This window comes from Desmodus rotundus, chromosome 10 (genome assembly GCF_022682495.2).
Source record: "Desmodus rotundus isolate HL8 chromosome 10, HLdesRot8A.1, whole genome shotgun sequence".
NCBI classification, from domain to species: domain Eukaryota; kingdom Metazoa; phylum Chordata; class Mammalia; order Chiroptera; family Phyllostomidae; genus Desmodus; species Desmodus rotundus.
Genome location: NC_071396.1, coordinates 48,068,459 through 48,089,473, shown reverse-complemented (window position 1 = coordinate 48,089,473; position 21,015 = coordinate 48,068,459). Strand labels below are relative to the sequence as shown.

The following is a 21,015-nucleotide window of genomic DNA, read 5'->3' as shown; positions in this document are numbered from 1 at the left end:
ATTCAAAGATCTTTAGAGTCCGCAAGACTTTCTAGAGGGAGGAATAAAACCACCATATGACAAATACCACTCCTTCCTTTTCTTTCCCTGGAAGCCCTCCCTTTGAAATCCCACTGTAACTCAGCACCTCTGCAGCCCCCAGATGACAGGTGGATTCACACAGTAATGTAAGAAGAGCCTGACTAGAAACTCCTAGAGAACACTCCCCACCCCCAAAGAAAGAAGGTTCCTAAGCCCTAGGTTAGATATTTTGAATAACATTTTTGGGGAGCGTTCTGAGGCAACTACCACTAATTGAACTAGATCTCTCTAAAATTTGAGAACTACTTCAGCCTTGAAGATGTTTCTTGTTGGAATCCTTGATCCAAAGTTTGTCCCATTCAGCTTTCCAACTTGCACACTGAGCCCTTGCTTGAGATGATTGGCACCTGGCAACGAGTAAGGGTGGCATTTGGAAAGAGGAACTCTGGTGGCACACACTTGGGAAAGACGCTGGAGGGGCTGCCTGTGGGCTCCACGGCCTACTGTGCAAGCATGCGGGAACCCGGTTGTTAGGCGCTTACACGTGGGGTCAAGGCGAAGAGCCCGTTGCCATGGAACACAGAGGTGTGCCAACCATAAAAGCAGGCACCCCACCCTGCGGGTGCAGAAATGCAGCTCATTTGGAGCTAATTCAGGAGTGCTACTCAGTTATCCTTATATATGACCCAAAGTAGAAGAACAGTGCCTAGAAAAGTTTGGGGTGAGGCAGACTTAGCTACTACAAGCTTGGATTTCCTGGTATGTTCTTAGCCTGGATGGATGGTCCAAGTAACGACAGAGCTGCTGACTAACAGTTCTGCACTCCAGGCAGAGCAGGCCTCCGCACCTCCCGAAGCTCTGCCTTCTCTTTTCACACCTATGCCGTTACCTGACGCAGCTCTAATGAGTCCCCAGCTCAGAGCTGCTGGCAAACAGTGGCTGACTTTTCTCCTTTCTTTTGGCTCACCTGGTGGCCCTGTGAAAGGAGGTTTTCCCAAGTGTAACTGGCTTCAAAAATTACCTTTGTGAGACAAATAAGGAACATCACAAAAAAGGAAAAAGAAACCATTGAAATAATTTGATCTCATCTGACCTTATTCACAGTTTTACCAGTTAAAAAGATGCATCCAAGCCCAAAAGAAAAATAGGAAAGAGCATCAATTCCTAACCTCACTTTTCCTCCCTACGGCCTAGATCAAGTGGGAACTGCGCCCAAGATAACCTTCCAAATTATAACAGGGCCTTATCAGGCTTTTTCCTTATGGTTTACTGTAGATACAGTAATTTTTACAGATGCATCTTCTGCCAGAAAATAGCAACTTGAAGGAATGAACGCAGAGAACGTTAAATTCCTCAAACCAGTTTTTCCAGGGAATCCCAAGGCCAGCGTGGGTACAGGTGCATGCAGACTCCCACAATCAGCTGCCGCACCCAGGTGAGACGATAGAGAGACATCCCCACATCTTCATCCAGGTAGTTACTGGAAGATGCAATGCTATGATGCTACATAGCAACCACTGATAAAGGATGGGAGAAACTTAGTCATCATCCCTTAAGAGCTGTGTCTATCACTGTGTTGCCCATCTTTGTTGTGGTATTTCTGGGGCCCTACTGGGACATACCAGAGTTAGTACCCCTTGTCCTCTCCTCAACCTACCCTCTCCCCGTGACCCACTTCCTGCTCTGCGGTCACTCTCCCTCCTCCCTCACCTCTCACCACCACCCTGGCAAGGGTACCGTGACAAGAAACAATGTGACAGCTACTTAAGCGTGTCTCCTGGGTACGCCAAAGTGTCCCAGCGTCCTGGGTGGGACACAGGGCTCCAAGATGCCAACACAGTAACTAAAATATTGAAGAATTCAAACTTGCTCCTTGAAATCATATAAATCAAAATAAGACATAATTTAATTCCATTTTTGCTGAATTTATGTGGAATATTTTATTTGCCCTTATATTAATCTCTGCATTCTGAATTTAGCCAATCTATTTATGGCCAAAAATAATCAAACATCCCTATTTTGTAAATAATAAAGTTAAACATTACAAAGGAAAGCCATTTCTAAAATGTTTGTGGGCCCACAGTTTCCAGTAAACATCTTTTTCCATTTCTGAAGTTATTCTAGTGCCATCTGACAATCTGATAATGCAAATGAATCCAAACAAGTGTTTTCCAGCACAACAGGGGTTCCCATCGTCTGGACTGGAAATGCAGTTTTTCGAAAAAGATAAAAACTATCTTTTAAGAAATTTCAAGAGGTGGGTTCTATGGCATGAGCATCATAATAAATCATGTTACACTAATAACTAGCGTAATTAATGTAGATGTTACCACGCAGAAGCACATTATCAAGCCATCTGACTTACAGCTGTTAGGAGGGAGGTTTTACCTGGAGAAGCCCTGCAGCAGCCATGCTCTATCTCCTGGGCGGCGTGTCACGGCTCCGGAATGAGGCCGGATGCAGACGGCAATTAACCAGTCCCTGGCCATAGTGAACATCTGCCCTGGAGAAGGAACTGAGCTTCAGGAAAGGCTTCCCTCTTTGCCCTTGTCTCTCGGTACACCTGGGTGAGGGGCACGACTTGGTGCTTAGATGAGGGTGACAGCAGCGACCTGGAAGAGAGCCCAGCGAGTTCATTAGTAGGTCTCAGCAAAGACTTGCTATGCGGCCCCCATTTAGTCCTCAAAGATCTGAGTGGCCTCTGGATGGCATGCCAGGGATAGGGAAGATGTGGCCAATACGTGCCCCCTACCAGGGCGCCTCCTGGACCCCCTCGGGCTCACACGGAACACCTGGGCAAGTTTCCGCATATCACCGCAGCGGCTACGGTCTGAGCACATGCTGCAGTGAAACTAGAATTTTTAAAAGAAGAAAAAAGCCTTGTATGTCTTACAACTAAATGACCTCAGAATTGAAAATGAAATAAAAAGGGAAATTATAAAATATTTAATAACTGAATATCAATGAAAAAATACATGCCAAAATTTATGGGAACACAGGTAAAGCAGCACCTAGCAGGAAACGTACATTTACCAGATGTGAGAAACACTGAAAACAAATCATGTAGGCATAAAACATAAAAGTCAAGAAAATGAACAAAAGAGCAGAAGAGTATATACTGTAGGGGCCAAGTTTTTTTCCCCGAAATCCTGAGTGCTATTGAGACACACTACTTTTTCCCCATATTTCAAAGGCATAAAATTCATATCCACGTGGTCGGGGGGACCTGGGTCACCAAGGTGTACAATGATGGTACGTCGGTGTGTTCTACTGCTTTCTACTTTCACACTAAACCCTGTAAACAGGAAAACGTGAAGTTGGCCAGGAAATAGGTTTGGTCAAGCGGCATGTCACATAAAAATGCAAGAGAAAACGTTACTTGGGGTCAGTCAGCAGCTTCTCCAAGACCTGACCCAACTTCCGGCAAAAGCAATGTCTAAAGAGAGAGACGTGCACCCACTTAAGTATCCAGTTTAACATGCCTTGTACATATTTTGTCTCCAGCTAGGACGCACCCTGAGGAGCCCTTTCATGAAATTTGTAGCCCATGCAGTTTCTTTCACCATCTTCTTGGGATTATTAGTTGTGAACGCATCAGACCGCTTCGAAGGCGTCAAAACCCTGCCCAATGAAACCTTCACAGACTACCCAAAGCAAATCTTCCGAGTGAAAACCACGCAATTCTCCTGGACAGAAATGCTCATCATGAAGTGGGTATTAGGTAAGCAGGTCCTCTATCTTTTATTCTCTCCCCCCCTAATTATAAAAGGACACTGTTAAATTCTGACCTCTGAACCCCTCCCTGTGCTCTCACGTGCACTCTTAACAGACAACATGGTGAGTGGATGACCAATAGGGAAGTCAAAGTCAGCTTCTGCACAGGCTGGTATATAGGATGCGGACCTGTAGTACAGATCCTAATTCTGAAAGCAGATGTGGGGAGAACTTCGTTACATACTTTTCATCACATGTGTATTGAAAGTGATTATAAAGTGGCTTTGCGTGGGAAAACATATTCTTTTGCTCCTTTAAATACAGCCTCCTGGAAGCTCAGGAAACCAAGTTGTGCTTCTGAAATAGAGTCTAAAATTGCACAGCTAAAAGATACTTTTGTTATCATTGGATACTGATATGTATAGAATCTCGATGATTAATATGAATCTAGAAAGTCAGGAGAAGAACATTTTTGCATCGTCTGTATAGTGAACGTAGGGAAGCTGTGAAACCCGTCTTCGTGGTGACATTCTGTGCGGCCGGGGAGGCCCCTGGAATTGCCAAGGAAACTGTCCCCTCTCCCCGCTGACCAGCTAAGAGAGGCCGTCTCACTTCTGCCCAACTCACAAAAACTATTACTAGTAGAATACAAGCAAGGCAAAATATAACTGGCAATGGCTAAAACTGTACGTGACAAAGTGTGTTCTAGATTTTTCTAACATTGAAAACTTCAAAATTGGTTTAAAAAACCAGACCTGGTAGGAAAAAAATGAAAAAGTGCAAAAGCTACAGTGATATTGTATACAACCAACACCTGCTCAACAAATAGGAAGATTTAGCTGTCACCGAAAAGACAACATAAAACAAGTGTCGGTGGAATCATACACTGGTGCGGTCACTGTGGAAAACAGTATGGAGCTTCTTCAAAAAAACTAAAAACAGAACTGCCATGTGACCCAGCAATCCCACCTCCAGGTGTTCATCCAAAGAAACCCAAAACACTCCTAATTCCAAAAGATATATGCACCCCTATATTCACTGTAGCATTTTTCAAAATAACCAAGATAGGGAAGCAATATAGGTTTCCATGAAAAGACAGATGGATAAAGAAGTCGTGGTGTGTTTGTGTGTATACAATGAAATGTTACTCAGCCATTAAAAAAAAAAAATGAAATCTTGCAATTTGTGACAACATGGATAGACCTGAAGAGTATCATGCTAAGTGAAATAAGTAAGACAGAGAAAGACAAATACCATGTGATTTCACTCACATGTGCAATCTAAAAAAACAAAACTAAACTAAACAGAAACAGACTCACAGATACTAGGAACAAACTGATGGCTGTCAGATGGGAGGAGGGTGAGGGATGGCCAATAAGGGTGAGGGGCTAAGAAGCACAAACTGCCGGTTATAAAGCGGTCACGGGATGTGATGCACAGCCCAGAGAACACAGTCGGCAACATCATAATGACTGTGTACGGTGCCAGGTGCTCATCAGAATCAGCCATGGAGATCACTTCACAAGGTACATAACTACCTAATCATGATGTTGTATACCTGAAATAGCACAATATTACGTGTTAACTATAATTAAAAATAAATTTTAAAATAAGTTGAAGATTTATATCAGAAAGATCTGAATTTTATGATAATGTTTTGAGTAAAACAAAACTGAAGGTAGAAAAGACTGAAAAAATTTAACTATGCAGTAAATTTAATCAATTAATGAAACTGCACTTCTGATATTTACCCCAGCCCACATTTGCTTTTGTGACAAAATTTCAACATTGTTATAACTTTAATTATGTTCATATTCATAAATGTTGAGTCAAAATGTATTCAGGGTCAGTGTGCCATCAACTAACAAAACCACAGAACAAACACATGAAAGAGTCTGACACCTGGCCTGTGCTGATTAAATGGCATGGCCCGAGAGAGCTACACGAGTTGAACCACTGGAGTATCCTACAGAACAGGGGCCCCCGAGCCCCGGTCCATGGCCTGTTCGGAACTGGGCTGCCCTCCTGTCTCCTGCACCCCCACCCACTGCCGGCTAGCGAGTGAAGCTCACCTGAGCTCAGCCTCCTGTCCCCCCACCACCACCCTGTCTGCCACAAAACTTCCCAGGGTTTGTAATCGACCGGCAAATCTGTAACCAGAGGTTCATTTAGTGGAGTCACTGGCATTAAAGTTGGAAAGGGACATTAAAGCCTGTTGCAGACTGAGTTCTGTGTCCTCATTTTCATACTTCAGTCTATCCCAATTGTCACTCGGCACTTTGCATGGACTGAATGCTTATGTCCCTAAAAATTCATGTTAACATTCTAATCCCAGGGTGATGGCATCAAAGGGTAGTAGGGCCTTTGTGTCACGAGAGTGGCATCCTCATGAGTAGGGTGAGTACCCTTACAAAAGAGACCCCAGAGAGCTCTCACCCTCACTCAGCCATGTGAGGGAACAAGCACAATGCCACCGGACAGAGGGTCCTCACCAGAACGCAAAGATGATGGCACCCTGATCTTGGACTTCTAACCTCCACAACTGAGAGAAATAAACTCTGCTGTTTATACACCACTCAGTCTGGGGTACTCTGTTGCAGCAACAAAAACTAAGACATAGCTTTATCAAAAAACAAAACCTCAGAAGTTGCGTTTACGGATAAAACCTAAAGAAATGATGGCACCGATTGGTTGCCCACCGGTTTCCCAGCGCTCCCAGAGGTTAAGGGCTCCTGCTGAACTACGGCGTCCTCCTAGCCCGCACAAGTCTCTTCCTGCGTGCCAGAGCATCACCCCAATAAAAGGGATGCTTCCGCAGTGACAGGGGTTCATGCTTTTATAGCTGGTCCCTTCCCACTGAAGCACAGCTGAGTCTTTAAGACTGTTACATAAGAAGTATTGTGGAGCAGAGGACTTATTTCTCATTACCTATTTCCTGCTAATGTTTCAGACAGGACAGTCTAACTACTTTTTCTTACATAGACAATTTTTTCAAACTTTTAATTATAAATAATTTAAGGATATCAAAAGGAGAATATAACGAAGCCCATGGACTATCTCTCATCTTCAACAGTTAGCAAGTCCTGGCCAGCCTCTGTTCCACTGAAACCACCCCCACTCCCCTCTTCCAACCCTGTAGTTTTTGAAGCGAATCCCAGGTATCGTAAGATTTTACCTATAAACATTTTTTTGTGTATCACTAAAATAAAAGGTTTTTCTTTTTTTCAATCTTTGTTTCCAGTTCACTGACATTTTTTCTGCATTACCTGTAATTTTAATCTCTAATCAGTGAATTTTTCTCTTCAAATATATTTTTCAATCCTGTAATTCTATCTGGTTCTCTTTTATAGCTTTCATTTCCTTCCTCATGATGTTTGCATTTTCCTTTAGTCCTTGAAAATATTGTGCACATTTACAGTAACTGTTATAAAGTCCTTGCCTCCTGATTCCATCATCTCTGTTATTTCTGAGTTTATTTCTACTAAGGTATCTTTCTCCTGATAAGGATCACATTGTCCTGTGCCAGTAGTTTTTGACTGACTGATTGATGGGCACGTTCCATGTTAAGGTACTGAGCGTCTAGATTTTACTGTCTTCCTGTAAAGAGTTTTTTGCTTTATTCTGACAGGCTGTTAAAGTACTTGCAGATGAGTTAGGTCTTTTTCAAGCTTTCTTAGAGCAGAGCTGGAGGAGCTTTACCATAACAGTGACTTGTCCTCACACTGCAGAGACCTGCGCCTGGGGTGGTCAGAGCTCAAAACACCTGTCCACGCTCGGTGAGCTCTGCAAACCACCCAGCTCTCAGCAATCTGGCTGTGTTAGAGTTTTATTCTGTGCGTCCATGACCTAGTGTTCAGGAAACATTCAAAACGACACTTTGTAAGTTTCTGGACTTTTCTGTGCTTGTTTGTCTTTGGTTTTATGTTTTGTTATTTTGCATAGTAGCCTCCTCTCTGGAACTCTGCCATAAAACATCTAATCACCTCAACCCTCCTGAGCTCTACTCTCTCTCTCTTCAACTCACTGGGACCCTGTCTATGCTTCTGGGATCCCTCTGCATGTGCTGCAGACTGGAATGTGCGTCCAAAAAGAAAAGCAGGGTGAACGTGTGGCTTACCTCATTTGCTTCCCTTTACTCAAGGATCACAGGCCTATCGTGTTTCCCATGTCAAAAGAGTTTCTTTTTTCACTTTGTGACTCCATGGTGGCTGGTAACAGAAATCAGGACTTTTTCTAAAACAGAACCACAAACATAAAAGAAAATGAATAAGAATTTCTACATATCTTCAAACACCCATCGAATCAGCATTCCAATTTCTTTGAAGAGACAAGGTGAATAAGTATCTGCAGAGCTTGCCCTCTCTCTTCCTTCAGAGCAGCTGGGCAACAAGAGCACGCCCCATCTCCCTGTTGTGTAGGTGAAATGTGAACAGACACCTGAAGGAAGAGAGGAGGCAACCTTTGTAGACGCCGGGTTGACAAGCCCTCCAGGGTCGGTATGTGTTAAAGTCCTGGATCCAGGAGCAAGCTGTGCATGTTTGAGGAACAGCAAAAAAACAGACAACTGTAATTGAATAACAACAAAAATTTTAAAAAAAAAAAAACAGCATGAAAGGAGCACAGTGAGGTAAGGGGTGGAGAGCAGAGATGAGGGTGAGAGACAGGCAGGGTCAGATCATGCAGGCATTGTAGGCGATGGCACAGAATTTTGATTTCATTCTGAACCACTGGCGAGTTCTGAGCACAGAAGTGACATCATCTGACTTAAGTTTCCAATGGATCGCTGGCTGCTCTGTAAAGCAGAGATAATTCTGGGACAAGAGCAGTAGCACGGAGACAGATACAAGGCCACTGCATTAATTCAGACACAAAATGGTTGGTTTTGCGTAGGTGGAAGATGATTACATTTTCAAGTTAAAATTGGTAAGTTTTACTATTGGATTATCTGTAGGGTGTGAGAGAAAAAAAAGCAGTCAAGGAAAATTCCAAGTGTTTTAGCTCAAGTAATGGTATAATAAAGAGTCATTTACTGAGACCGAAAAACTGGGAGAGGGAATAAAGATGGAAATCTAGAATTCAGTTTGACCTATCTATTGGACATCCAAGGGCAAATGTCCATTAGCAATTGAACTTACACGTCTGAAGTTCAGAGGAGAGGCTGGGGCTGGAGACATAAATGTGAGGCTGTCGGTGTCCTGAAAGGAAAGTCTACACAATTGCCTCAACTGTGAACGTGGGCAGACGACCTGAAGACTAGGCCCTAGGGCACAACAGTATTTCAAAGCTGGGAAGACGAGAAGTACCCAACAAGAGAGACTGAGCCAAGAGGGTGGCGTCCCAGAAACCAATCAAAGAACTGCATCAGGAACCAGGGAGTGAGCACTTACGTCCAATGATGCTGACAGGTCAAGTAGCATTAGGCCTGAGACCTGACCATTGACCTTGGAAGCAAAGTTCCTGAGCAGCAGGAGGGGATGGGACCCTGCATGCACCTGGAGGGCCTGGTCTCAGGACCGTGAACTCCTCACCCACTGGACCAGGAGGGAAGACGGGGACACAGGGCAGCTGGCCCAGCAGATACAGTGGTGGGAGCGATGTGGGAGTTTGTTGACACTGTTTCTATTTTTTCAATTTTTTCAATAAATATACTCTAGTTATTAACCCTTATACTATATATCAGGCACTGTGCCAGATACTGGGGAAGTACCTATACAGTAAGACTAACATTACCTTATCCCTGGAGTATTTTAATTGTTACAAAAAATAAATAACAACCACCTCTGAGAGCAGGATTCTGAGCACTGTGTCCTTCGTGCCAGCACACCCTAAGGTCCGCAGTCATGGGATCCTCTCGCTGCTCAGACATGGACAGGCTTGGAATGGCTCCGGCCACTGCTGATGGAACCCTTGCCTTCTACTCAGTCACTACTGGGAATGCCTTGGACCAGCCAGAAACACAGCAGCACAGTTCGTTTCTCCGTGATGGATCCCACTCGTAAATAGAGTATCTGGGACAGACCACTTATAAAAACACCCAAACCATTACTCCCTCTCTGCCAGAAGCAGCCCTGGAGCTAAAGAGAACTTTAGGACGCTAACAAGTCCAACCTGCTCCTTTAAGGGATGGTGAGGGTGACACCAGAGAGGCGAACGGTCTTGTCCAGGTGCCCCTGCTTCTGCCCTTCCCCCTCCCCCCACCCCGCACAATATTCTCAGCACAGGAGCTAGAGTGATCCATCGTACATGCAACCACGTCTGTCACTTTTTGCCTCGAAACTCTTCGGTGGCTTCCTATCTTCCTAAAAGCAACAATGTCATCACAATGACCCAGTAAGCCCTCCACCGCTTCACCCCATCTCTGTCTCATCTCCCACCACTTTCCACCACACTCGCCATTTATTTCTGCCTCAGAACCTCTGCCTGGGTGGCCCCCTCTGCCTGAGACTCCTTCCTGCAGGCAGCTGCCTGGCTCACCTCCGCAGGTCTTTGCCCAAAAATCGCCTCCTCAAAGTGAGGCCTTTGTAAACCAACCCATGTGAAATAGGAAGTCCTCTGCCCCCGCTGTCGTCCTGGTCACCCTTCTCTGCCTTCCTAGCAGTTCACACCTCTGACTGTACGACGTTTTCTTTTGCTTCCTGCCTGTCTTAAATTACAATTTCTGTGATCACACAAATTTGTAGTGGACTCTTTTCATCTTCTGTCAGCCCTCCCTGCACACGGCCATGCGGTTTCCGAGTGACCTCTTTCAATGGCCACACAGTGTGAAGACCTCTTACTTCCCCAAGCCTCTCCTCCCACTGGGCATGGAGGTCGTTCCTCTTCTGCTGCGCAGCTCTATGGAAGGCTCAAACCCATCAGAAATATGTTCTTCCTTCACTCCAGATGCTTACTTGATTACCAGCAGAATTTTGATACAATTCTAGACCATCAATCCGGGAGATTCAAGGCATGTGCAGAGGAGGGGAGACCCCAGGGAGACTAAGATGACACACACCCAGAGCTAGGAGGAAAACTGGAACACAGTATCGAGGGAGCCAAGAGCGGAGCCTGCCTGAGGAGAGAGGGGTGAAGTTGCTGGCAGACGTGTGTTCTGGGGAGCTGTCACATGAGCTGCGTTGGGGAGGACTAAGTGAACCAGAGGCCATCACTGCTGTGGCCTGCAGGATCTCCAAGGCCAGTCCACGCCACAGGAGCCCCTCTCTCCTGCCTATACCATAAGCAGCCATGCTGGGGTAGCTGAAAGAGCTTATCACAAAGCTTTTTGACTGGAGACTGGCTCAGTGACATGCATCAGAGGATGGCATGACATCAGAAGTTCCCAGAAAACCTCAGGCAAGCAGCCTCTCCACAGCGCACCATTGCTCCAGCTAGGAGTTGAGTCTTGTCCTGAAGACTCTTTCCCCACGGCTCTGGTGTGAAGAGAACCTGGCAGTGTTTTCTTAAACAGATGCTTCAGTACCGAAAGCTCACCTGATGGAATGAGGTAGACGTGTGGCATAGAGGGAAGATACACTTAGAGGCCTGGGGAAGAAGGGAGAGCTTGGGACTGAGTGCGAGGCAACCCCGTCCGACGGTGCCCCTTCCCCCTTGGTGGCTGTCTCCCTAGATCTGTTTTCACATGTGTACAATGCGAGGATCAAGCTGCTCCCCCACCCACCCACCCAGGATTCCAACTCTTTGCGAGCAGTGCTGAGACTTATCTCCAGAATCACACGTCTAGGCTGGCCCAAGAGTAAAGGTGTAAAACCACATGGGCTGGGATCCTCACCTCATTCGTTCTTTCAATGGTTTCAGTTATTTAGATAGGATTTCCAGGCAGGCCACTCCAACCAATTTGCTACATTTCCTCCCGGCGCGTCACACCACGTCTGCCCTGCCTCTCACCTATAGGAGCTAACTAACTATCTGCCCAGGGCGAAGGCCAGTCTCCTCCTCAGGGCAGGAAGGAGTGCCTTCGCAGTCTCCTGGGCCTGCACCAACCTTCCCAATCTCCAGTCCCATGCCCTGACCCTTGGCCACACTGAGCCTCTTGCAGTTGCCTCACTTCCATGGCCATGACCTGGAGCACCTTGCCAGCCCCTCCTCCTTCACCTAGCTAACAGCTGGTTCCTTATACCAGGTGTCACCTCCTCCATGAATCCACCCCTTCATCAAGTCAACAGATATATATCGTACCAGTCACTCTACTGAGTCAAATCATTATAATGCAGATGGCTCTTATCCCTGTGTCTACACACAGTCCCCTGGACACTTCTCTTACATCACCTGTCACCTGTAGCACTAGAGTTTATAGAAACATCTATCCCAGCCCTGAACTTGCTAGGGCAGGGATGTCACCTTCCTGGTTGCTGTAGCCCCAGAATGGTTTCTGGCACCGAAGCGGCAACGCCTGGTAAGTGCGTGAACAAGTTCCTGACCATAGAGTAAGCTGTGCCTAGTCAAGGGCATGGTAGGTGACAGAACAGGGGACAGCAAGGGTCCTGAGCTGCTGGAGTGACTTTGGATGACATACTCGCCATCTTTGTACATGAGTTCTTCCATCTGTAAACTGGAGATAATTACAGTAGCTACCTATCAGGCTATTAGGGAGATGTGGTGTTAGCAAGGTACTTGGCACAGGGCCTGGCACCTAGCAGGTGCTCAGTAATTGTTAGCTACTAAAATGAGAGAAGGCTGAGGAGCTGTGTTAAGAAATTTTTGAACCTATTAATACCATCTTCCTGCCAGGAAAACAAATGAATCCTGAATGTGTCTGAGGCTGAGATCAGTTGTGAAGGGCCTGCCGCTGAGATGGTACCTGGCTATGAGGGCTGAGAGCTTCTAGGCACGTTCCCCCTCCTGAGTTCACAGAACACCCATGTCCCGGCCCAATGGTGAGAAGCTGACCTGAAGGGACAGACAGGCCTTCCCAATGGTGGTAGGGAAGAAGTGTGCTCTCCTCGGGCCCTGGGACAGTGCAGGGGGAGTCCTGGGACCGTGCCATTCAAGGAATGGGCATATTCCAGTCTCACCCACCCTCAGGATTCCTTCTGAGCAGCATCTGAGGCAGGGATGGGAGTGAACCACCTTTTGAACTGTGACGCTCCATCTCAGCAGCCTGCGGCCATTGCTCCAAGCCTGTCTAAGTTACTGATGAGTTTCTGAAGTTACTCATCGCCCCCAAGGCTTCCCAGCATTTCCCAGCATGTTCCCCTGCCAGCCACCCTCATTAATTATCAGTGACCTTGTTCTCTGGGCTCCCCTGAGTGAAGGGGATTTTGCCTGAAGGAGGCTCCAGTATGCTTACCCCCTGAGCCCTGGGCTCTAAGTACTCCTCTGATTGACGTGCTGGAAGCAAGAGACCATAAGGCTCAGCTTGGATATAAAATGCTGAACTACCCTCAGCACCTTGGAAGCAGAGGGCCTAATTTCACTCACTAAAGTACTTAATTTCACACATTTCTTTTTTCATTAAGCATTCCTGCTGCTCAAACCCTTGGGCCCATGCTACTTTTACTCAAGGCCTTGGAATAATTTAAATTAGTCTGGGTGAGTTAATATGCAAATCTAAGAAGACTGATGTGGGCATCTGAGCGTGGAGGAAGTGATTTGCAATGCCCAATGAGGAGCTCCACATTGGTCAAAGTGAGTGTTCTGCAAACAATTTGCATTTCTGATTTACAAGGCTTTTAACACTTGAACCGCAAAACTCCAAGAGAATCAAGGAACTTATCCTAGTTCACACATCCTGTACGTGGCCAAGCTAGACCTTGAGCCCAGGGTTTCCTGAATTTAAGCCGTGAAACCCTAAGTGATAGCCTGTGCCCAGTTAGAACAGCTCCACTGAGACATCAGAAATTTTAATTTGAGGGGAAAGAAAAGTAGCAAACATTTTTTCCAAACTGAAATGGTTATTCTAATATTTTAAAATATTTACTTAGACAGGCACAGATGAAAGCAAATCTCAGTGTTAAGAAAAGCATCACTTCACTGGATCAGCGCACAAATTTTGAAAGAGCAAACTTGAGAAGTGTGGCTTAGTTAAGGGGGGGATGCAATGGCAGGAGGGGGATGTCTTGTAAACAGACTTGCAATGTTTGGGGATATTTCCTGTTGTGGGGATTCCAGTTTCATACAGACACATAGACCTTAGAATCTATTTCATCAAACAAAGCCACAATTTCTCTGAACAGCTGCTCTTAAATTACTTTCCTCCTCAAAAAAAATTATTTTCAAATCCTTGTACTTGATGGACCATTTTCAAAAGAAAATGAAACATTCTGACTGAAAAAGTCCCTGGGCAGAGTCCCAGAGTGGTGGAGGTGATCGGCTCCTCACTCAAGTCGGACCAGATGTGGGCCCGTGACCAAGCCTGGCAGTCCTCGGACCCCGGGACCCCCGGTCTGCTCCCAGCAGCACCCTTAGCTCCCTCCAGGCTCTCTAGGCAGCTGCGTCCTCAAAAGCCACTCGTACAATACGTGGTCATCCGCCAGAGCGCTTGGGCTTGAGGTCTGGAGGAAGGCATCCGCCTGGGGTCATTCGGAGGAAATGAAGGCCAAGGCTGCAGGGGCAGACGAACTCACACAAGGACAGAGGGAAAATGAGAATGGCTGCACCCTCAGAAAGCAGCAGCCCTTAAGGGATGGGAGGAGGATGAGGAACAACACGGGGCGCGGAGCAGCAGGAGAGACAAGAGGCGCCATCAGGCCTGCTGCACAGGAGCAAGGACGGCGCCAAGAGGCTGGCAGTGCTGACCCTCTGGGAACGTGTGGAGTGAGCAGGAACTGTTTCTCTAACCAGCCAGCCAGCGATTCTTCTACCACGGTAACCTCCCAAGTAGGCCTCCTTGCCGCGCACCTTGTAACTCTCTGTGCCTGATGACTTATTAGCAGTAAAACGGAGATAATAACAGAATGTACTTCTTAAGATTGAGGGGAGTTAATATACACAAATATATCAAACAGGGCCTGGCACAAGTTAAGTGCCCAAAATGTCATTTAGTAGTTAACTTTTAATAACCTAAATCAATTTTGTTTTAATAATCAGTGAAGATAAAGGTAAAATAGTACTGTTCCATAAAAATATAAGACACACCGTAAGCCACATATTTAATTTTAAATTTTCTAGTAGGCGCATTATAAAAACCTATGGGTACAATTAACGAAAACTATAGTTAATCCAGTGTATCTAAACTAACAGTATTACAACGTGATTGATGTGAAAAATTGTTACGCTATTTTACATTTTTTTGGACTAAGTCTTTGACACCTGGCGTGTGTTCTACACTTACGCAGCACCTCTCAATCCAACAGGCCCCGTTTCCCGCGCCCGGTAACCACGCGGGATTAGTGGCACCAGACTGGACCGCGCAGGCGCGGAAGGACTCGCACCGAATTGTTCGTCCGGGCTACCTCACAGGGCCGTCTTCTTAGAGGGGCGGGGGACTGGTACCATTTTGTTTACATACCTCTTCATAGTTAGTGTGTAACAATGAGAACATACGTCTTAAATCCAATAAATTATAAAAACATAAAAAAGTTATAAACGAGTAAGAAACGCAAAATCAACGCCCAACAATCACAGAAATACAGAGGAAAAAGTGGGTCCCAGTCACACGTGGGACCCTCAGAAAACCCGCCTGTGTCTGCTTCCTTACACTGACTTCAGAAACGGATCCTTTCCCGTTCTCAAAACGTGAAAAAGCCAGCCTCTACCTATCGCTTACTGCCTCCGAGAACCTATGCACAGACGGGAAGTCTCGCCTCGCGTCTGGAGAGGCCGGTAACGACGGGCACAGGAGAAACCTATGTCGCAGTCTGAGGGCTTGCGTCACCACCTGCCTCTCAAGTTACGTCTGTTTGCTAGCAGCTACCAGCCTCCTCAGCGGCAGTGTTTTTATTTACCTCTGCACCCCAGTTCCCTCCCTGCCCGCCCCCGCCCCCGTAGTCCCAACCACCAAGGAAACTGAAAACGCGAGCCTGACTTTCTCACTCCCCCGCAGGGATGATCTGGTCCGAATGCAAGGAAATCTGGGAGGAGGGGCCGCGGGAGTACATGCTGCACCTGTGGAACCTTCTGGATTTTGGGATGCTGTCCATCTTCGTGGCTTCCTTCACCGCAAGGTTCATGGCCTTCCTCAAGGCCAGCGAAGCCCAACTGTACGTTGACCAGCACGTGCCGCACGACACGCTACACAATGTCTCTCTGCCGCCGGAAGTGGCATATTTCACCTACGGTGAGTGAGTCTACGTACCCCTCCGCGCCTGCTCAGCACTTCCAGGTCGTGGTCATAGCTTAGCGTGGCTGCTCACAGAAACGCTGGCATAACCCTCCGCCCCAAAAGAAAGTCCTAGTCGCACTATGCAGCAAGGTGAATTACTGACCTTGAGAAACGAATCATTCTGTGTTAGGAGTGATGGAATTGTTTGGCAAAGTCTCCTGGAGTGTTTCTTTCAGTACTAAAAGAGAAAGAAGAGTGGGGAGAAGAAACAGTAGATATTTGTTGTTACCAGTAAATGAGCTGGGCGTTTAATAGGCACTCACTAATGGCAGCTGCTACATGGTGAAGGGTTTGAATGTCAAATGTCCCTGTTAGATTAAGCCACAGGGCTCCTGGGGCTTCGGAATCTTCATGATCAGGTTCGGCAATGATCTGCAGAGGGTTCGTCACTTAGTGCTAAAGTTGAGTTGCCCACATTCAATGTAGATTGTGTTATGCAGATTATGTGACCTTTAAATGTGGTAGGGAAATCCCCATTGAGAAATGGAGAGTCTTGTAATTTTACAAATCATCCACTCTTCATTTATCAGTTTGCAGATTCACACTTTAAAAATAATGGTCTTGTATATTTTCACCTCTGTGCTGCTCAGGGTTCATCAAGGGTGGTAAAATAATCTTAATACTGCATTGGATACATCTCTTAATGCCATGGTTCAGGCTTCAGTATTGTCCACCTGTGAGTTCTATTCCTTTTATGGATCATATTAAGTTCTCACCCAGCCCAAAGCATTGCACGTTATTGCCCTCGCTTTCAGTTTACTCTGTGCCCTTGGAAATCCTTTGGATCTCTCAGTGGTCACTTGTGCTCTAGTTGTGGGGGAAGCGCGCCCTCTTGTGGCCGGCCAGACAATGGTCCCTTCTAACCTCTACAGCAAGGAGCAGGCAGATATTTTTCAGATTGTTAGGACTAATTTTTTCACGGAAACACCTTCAAGAAGAAAACACTTTTGTCTGAATTATTACAGTGCTGTTTGCTTTTACACCCATCACAACTCTTACAGGTCAGTCCAAGGAGAATATTTTTCACTAAAAAGTCCTGACCTGCTCACTAGGGTCCAATGACAACTAAATATCTTAATATTGGATTGGCCAAAAAGTCTGTTTTGTTTTTTCTATAAAAGACACCTTTTTAATTCTCACCAATAACTTCACTGACTTGGATATTTGAGTATGTCACTATCTCCCACTGTTGGTTTCTAGCGGGCAGAGGCCAGGGGTGCTGCTAAATATCTAATGCATAGGACAGCCCCACAGCAAAGAATTATTTGGCCAAAATGTCAGTAGTACCAAGAAACCTTGCAGACTATTTTTAACGGAGTCAATCAGTCAGAGCACCTTCTTCACACACTGCACAAATCTTTTTTTGCATTTCAGCTTTGTTTTTACTTTTCTTGAAATGATAAAACATAATGACTAAAAATGTTATGTATTTTCTTCCATCTTCATTATTAAAATGCCTGCATAAAAATCGACCAATTTTGATAAGCTTTTTAAATGCACACTGATATGACAGCTGTCAAAATACAATCTAACAAAATTGTTTTGAACGAAGTTAAAGACAACTAAGCACTACTAGAGCCACTGTATGGAAAAAACTAAATGAACTTTTTGGCCAGCCCAATAGATTATAGGAGTGCCTTTTATTATTTCAGCTGGTTTAAGATGGTAAATAAAAGGGGGCAGGAAAAAAGAATTCTTTTTGCTGTCTGAAGAAGCTAAGTCCTATTTCATGTTATCCAAATGTTATTTATCCACAGAGGTTGACAGATATATTGGAAAAACATAATTTAGTCTCCCTAGTTGTCTTTTGTAGACTTCTGAGTTATGACCTCGATGAGAACATAGAGTCTATAATTTTATTATGTTTCCAAATGTAATTTAGAATGCACTACATGAAACTTTGTGGCAAATGGAGGCCTGGCTACCCTTGCTAAAGATTTCTTACTGCTCTCTATTATTATAATTGTTTAATAGAGTCTAGCTTTGGAAATAAAGAACAAAATTCTTCCTCTTCCATCTTCCCTGGGGCACCAAGAATTGCAACGTAATATCCTTCCTCTCTGCATTTCATGGCTCTGGAAAGGACCCCATACCCCAAATCCAATCTAGAAAATGGCAATAGTGATATCTACTCTGCAGGGTTGTTGTGAAAATTACAGCTAATGTAAGTGTAAAGGCTAAGTGAGGTTTCTCAGCAGTTGGTCCTCGATGCAAGTTTCACGTTGTATTTCTCAACAAGGACACGCCGGCTTCTTCAGCAGGGCAGTGTTCGTGGTGCTGGTTGGTCTGGAGTGTTGCAAGATATTAGCATTGCGATAATACTCCTATCCAGTCATAATGGCAACCACAGACACCCCACACACAGGTCCCCAGGAGGAAGGTGCTGCCCACATTTGAGAATCACTGTGTCTTCACATGTAGCAGGCAGCTCACTGGAGAGAGATGCTGCTCCTTGCACCAGTATAACCGCCACAGGAACGCTGCAGGTTTGCCCTGCTGCCCGAACACACTCGGGCAGCTCCGCCCCTGCCAGTGATCACAAGCAGCCTCTCCCCAGCCGGGACAGGTCCTGGGACTCTTGCCACGTAGAACAGAGTTAGCACAGCAAACTTGGATGACTGGTCCCCACTCTGGGGTCATTGATTTAATCAGGGAGCAACTCTCCCAGACACATACTGAGCAACAGAGCCCAGGAGCGTTTCCTCAGGCAGGGCCCTTCAGATTCCGGGCCCCTAGGTGAGCTCACTTCCTCTGATCCGTGGCCAGTCTCAATTGTGGTTAGGATGTCATTCAGTCACTTAACAAACATCTGTCAGCACCTGCTATATGCTAGCCCCTTGTCCCCAGGACCCCCTGAGTGGCCTGGAAGTTACCAGCTAAGCAGCTCACATATACGATTTCATTTCATCCTCACCACAGCTCTGCCAGGTTGATATTTCTCAGTTTACAAGTGGGGAAATTGAGGCTCAGAAAGTCAACTGACTTGCACAGAATCATACAGCCAGTGTGTAGAAAAGGCACTCTCAACCTCAGGCCTGTCTGACTCCAAGCCCGCACTCCTCCCCCGCTCCTGCTCAGACATGGGACAGCCCCTGCAGGTGGAGTTCGCACCTAATGCAGGCAGCTCAGTAAGTGCACAGCAGAGGGCGGAGCACAGAGGGGAACAGAGAGGCTGCTCCGGCCCACGGTGGGTCACAGAAGGCTCCTGAAATCAACCACAGTCGAGCAGAGTCTTGAAGAATGACTGGGAATGAAGTGGACCTTGAAGTGAGGGAAGGAAGTTCCAGGCAGGTGGTCCAGCACATTCCAAGGGGGAGGGTGGCACCTTCAGCATATTGGGGTTAATTTAAAGACAAAGGTGGGAATGGCATGGGATGAGATCAGAGACCTCTAAAGATGACTGACTTGTTTCTCTTCCAGAGCATGCACACCCTGTCCCCTGTGAGTAACCCAGACCGTTTTCTTTTAGCCAGGGACAAGTGGTGGCCTTCAGACCCGCAGATCATATCAGAAGGGCTGTACGCAATAGCTGTTGTGCTGAGCTTCTCTCGAATTGCATACATCCTGCCAGCCAATGAGAGCTTTGGGCCCTTGCAGATCTCCCTGGGGAGAACTGTGAAAGATATCTTCAAGTTCATGGTCATTTTCATCATGGTATTTGTGGCCTTCATGATTGGGATGTTCAATCTGTACTCCTACTACCGAGGTGCCAAGTACAACCCAGCGTTTACAACGTGAGTATCCCGGGGCTCCCGTGGGGGTCTCTATGGGCTTCCCAGGGGTCTCTGAGAGTCTCTTACAGGTGGCTCTTTACAGAGACTCAGGCTTCCTTGGTATTATTTCTAAAGGTGAAAGGCAACTTTATTCAAGGGTAGTTTAAGAGTTCAGGTTCTGGGGTTGGGTTCCATCCTCACTGCCATTTACATGCTGTGTGGCCATAAGCACGTGCGTTCCTTAACTTCTCTGATCCTTAGGTTTCTCGTCTTTAAAATAAGGGTAATCACGATGATGATAGCACAATGCCTACTTAACAGGGGTAGCGTAGAGATTCGATGAGCTGATACATCTGCCACCCACTAAACTCGCAGTAAATGGAAGGAGTCACTACTGTTACTGTTGGCTTAGCCTGTGTTACCTGGAACACAAAGCTCTGGGCAGATCCGGCACGCCAACGCACTCGCGGAGCCGGGGAGTTTCAGGGCAAATGAGGTAAGACTACAGAAGAAAGGGACGTGCAGTGGGGGAGGCGGGAAAGCACACCAGGTGGCTGACCTGGCCACCATCTTCCGGTGCACAACCTCGGCCATGACAGACTTCTCTGGGAAGACTAATGGAAACACCACATCTCAGAATAGCCCATCAGTTGAGAAATCAAGAATTTATCAGCCACATCTTTCCCATCTCCTCTCTTTCATGAGCCAAGTTCACTCCCCACAATATTAACTCGCCTGCACTTGAGGGCGACCCCTGGGGAAGCCATATCCGCGCTGCAGGGGAGGCAGGTCTGCTAGTGGGCACGGGTCTGCGGCTCTCCGTGCCTGACTGGGGAAGCAGCACCAGGCCAGTCCTGCAGCATCGCGCGCCTCAGCAGCAGCAGGGAGACCCAGACAAGGGAAGCGAGAGACATGTGGCACAAGCATGAGGCTTGGTAAGCTCTGTCAGGCCACCTGACACCCGGGGCCAGAAGTAGTTGCTGTAGACAGAGCAAGACAGTGGCACAGACCCCCCCACCCCCCACCCCAGAGTGCGTGTCAGATCTCACTGAGTCTGTGTCTCCAGAGACCCCGGCTCCTCCCCTCTCTGGTAGATGCTGGGCGGTCTCCTGGAGGGCCATCAGCAACACTGAGCAGTGGCCCAGCAAAAGAATCTGGCAGACCTGAGTTTCATTCCAGCGAAGGATGACCCAACTAATGACCAAGTCACTGGGTTTATACAGCCTCTACATCCTTGCAGACAGAACGTAGGTGACACTTCCCACCTTGCTCACAAACGCCTTCACGACAACAAGGCCGTTCTGTACC

At 46.5% G+C, this 21,015-nt stretch overlaps 1 protein-coding gene across 5 annotated transcripts in view; it reads left to right on the top strand.

Annotated features, from left to right (window-relative positions):
* Positions 1-21,015, top strand: part of TRPC7 (transient receptor potential cation channel subfamily C member 7) — a 122,692-nt gene that overhangs the window by 74,692 nt on the left and 26,985 nt on the right. For all 5 annotated transcript variants that reach the window (XM_024575216.3, XM_024575215.3, XM_045183942.2 and 2 more), the window contains 3 exons: positions 3,526-3,742; positions 15,716-15,949; positions 19,464-19,728. In XM_024575216.3, the coding sequence (XP_024430984.1) occupies positions 3,526-3,742; positions 15,716-15,949; positions 19,464-19,728 (716 nt within the window). The remainder of the gene's footprint in view (positions 1-3,525; positions 3,743-15,715; positions 15,950-19,463; positions 19,729-21,015) is intronic.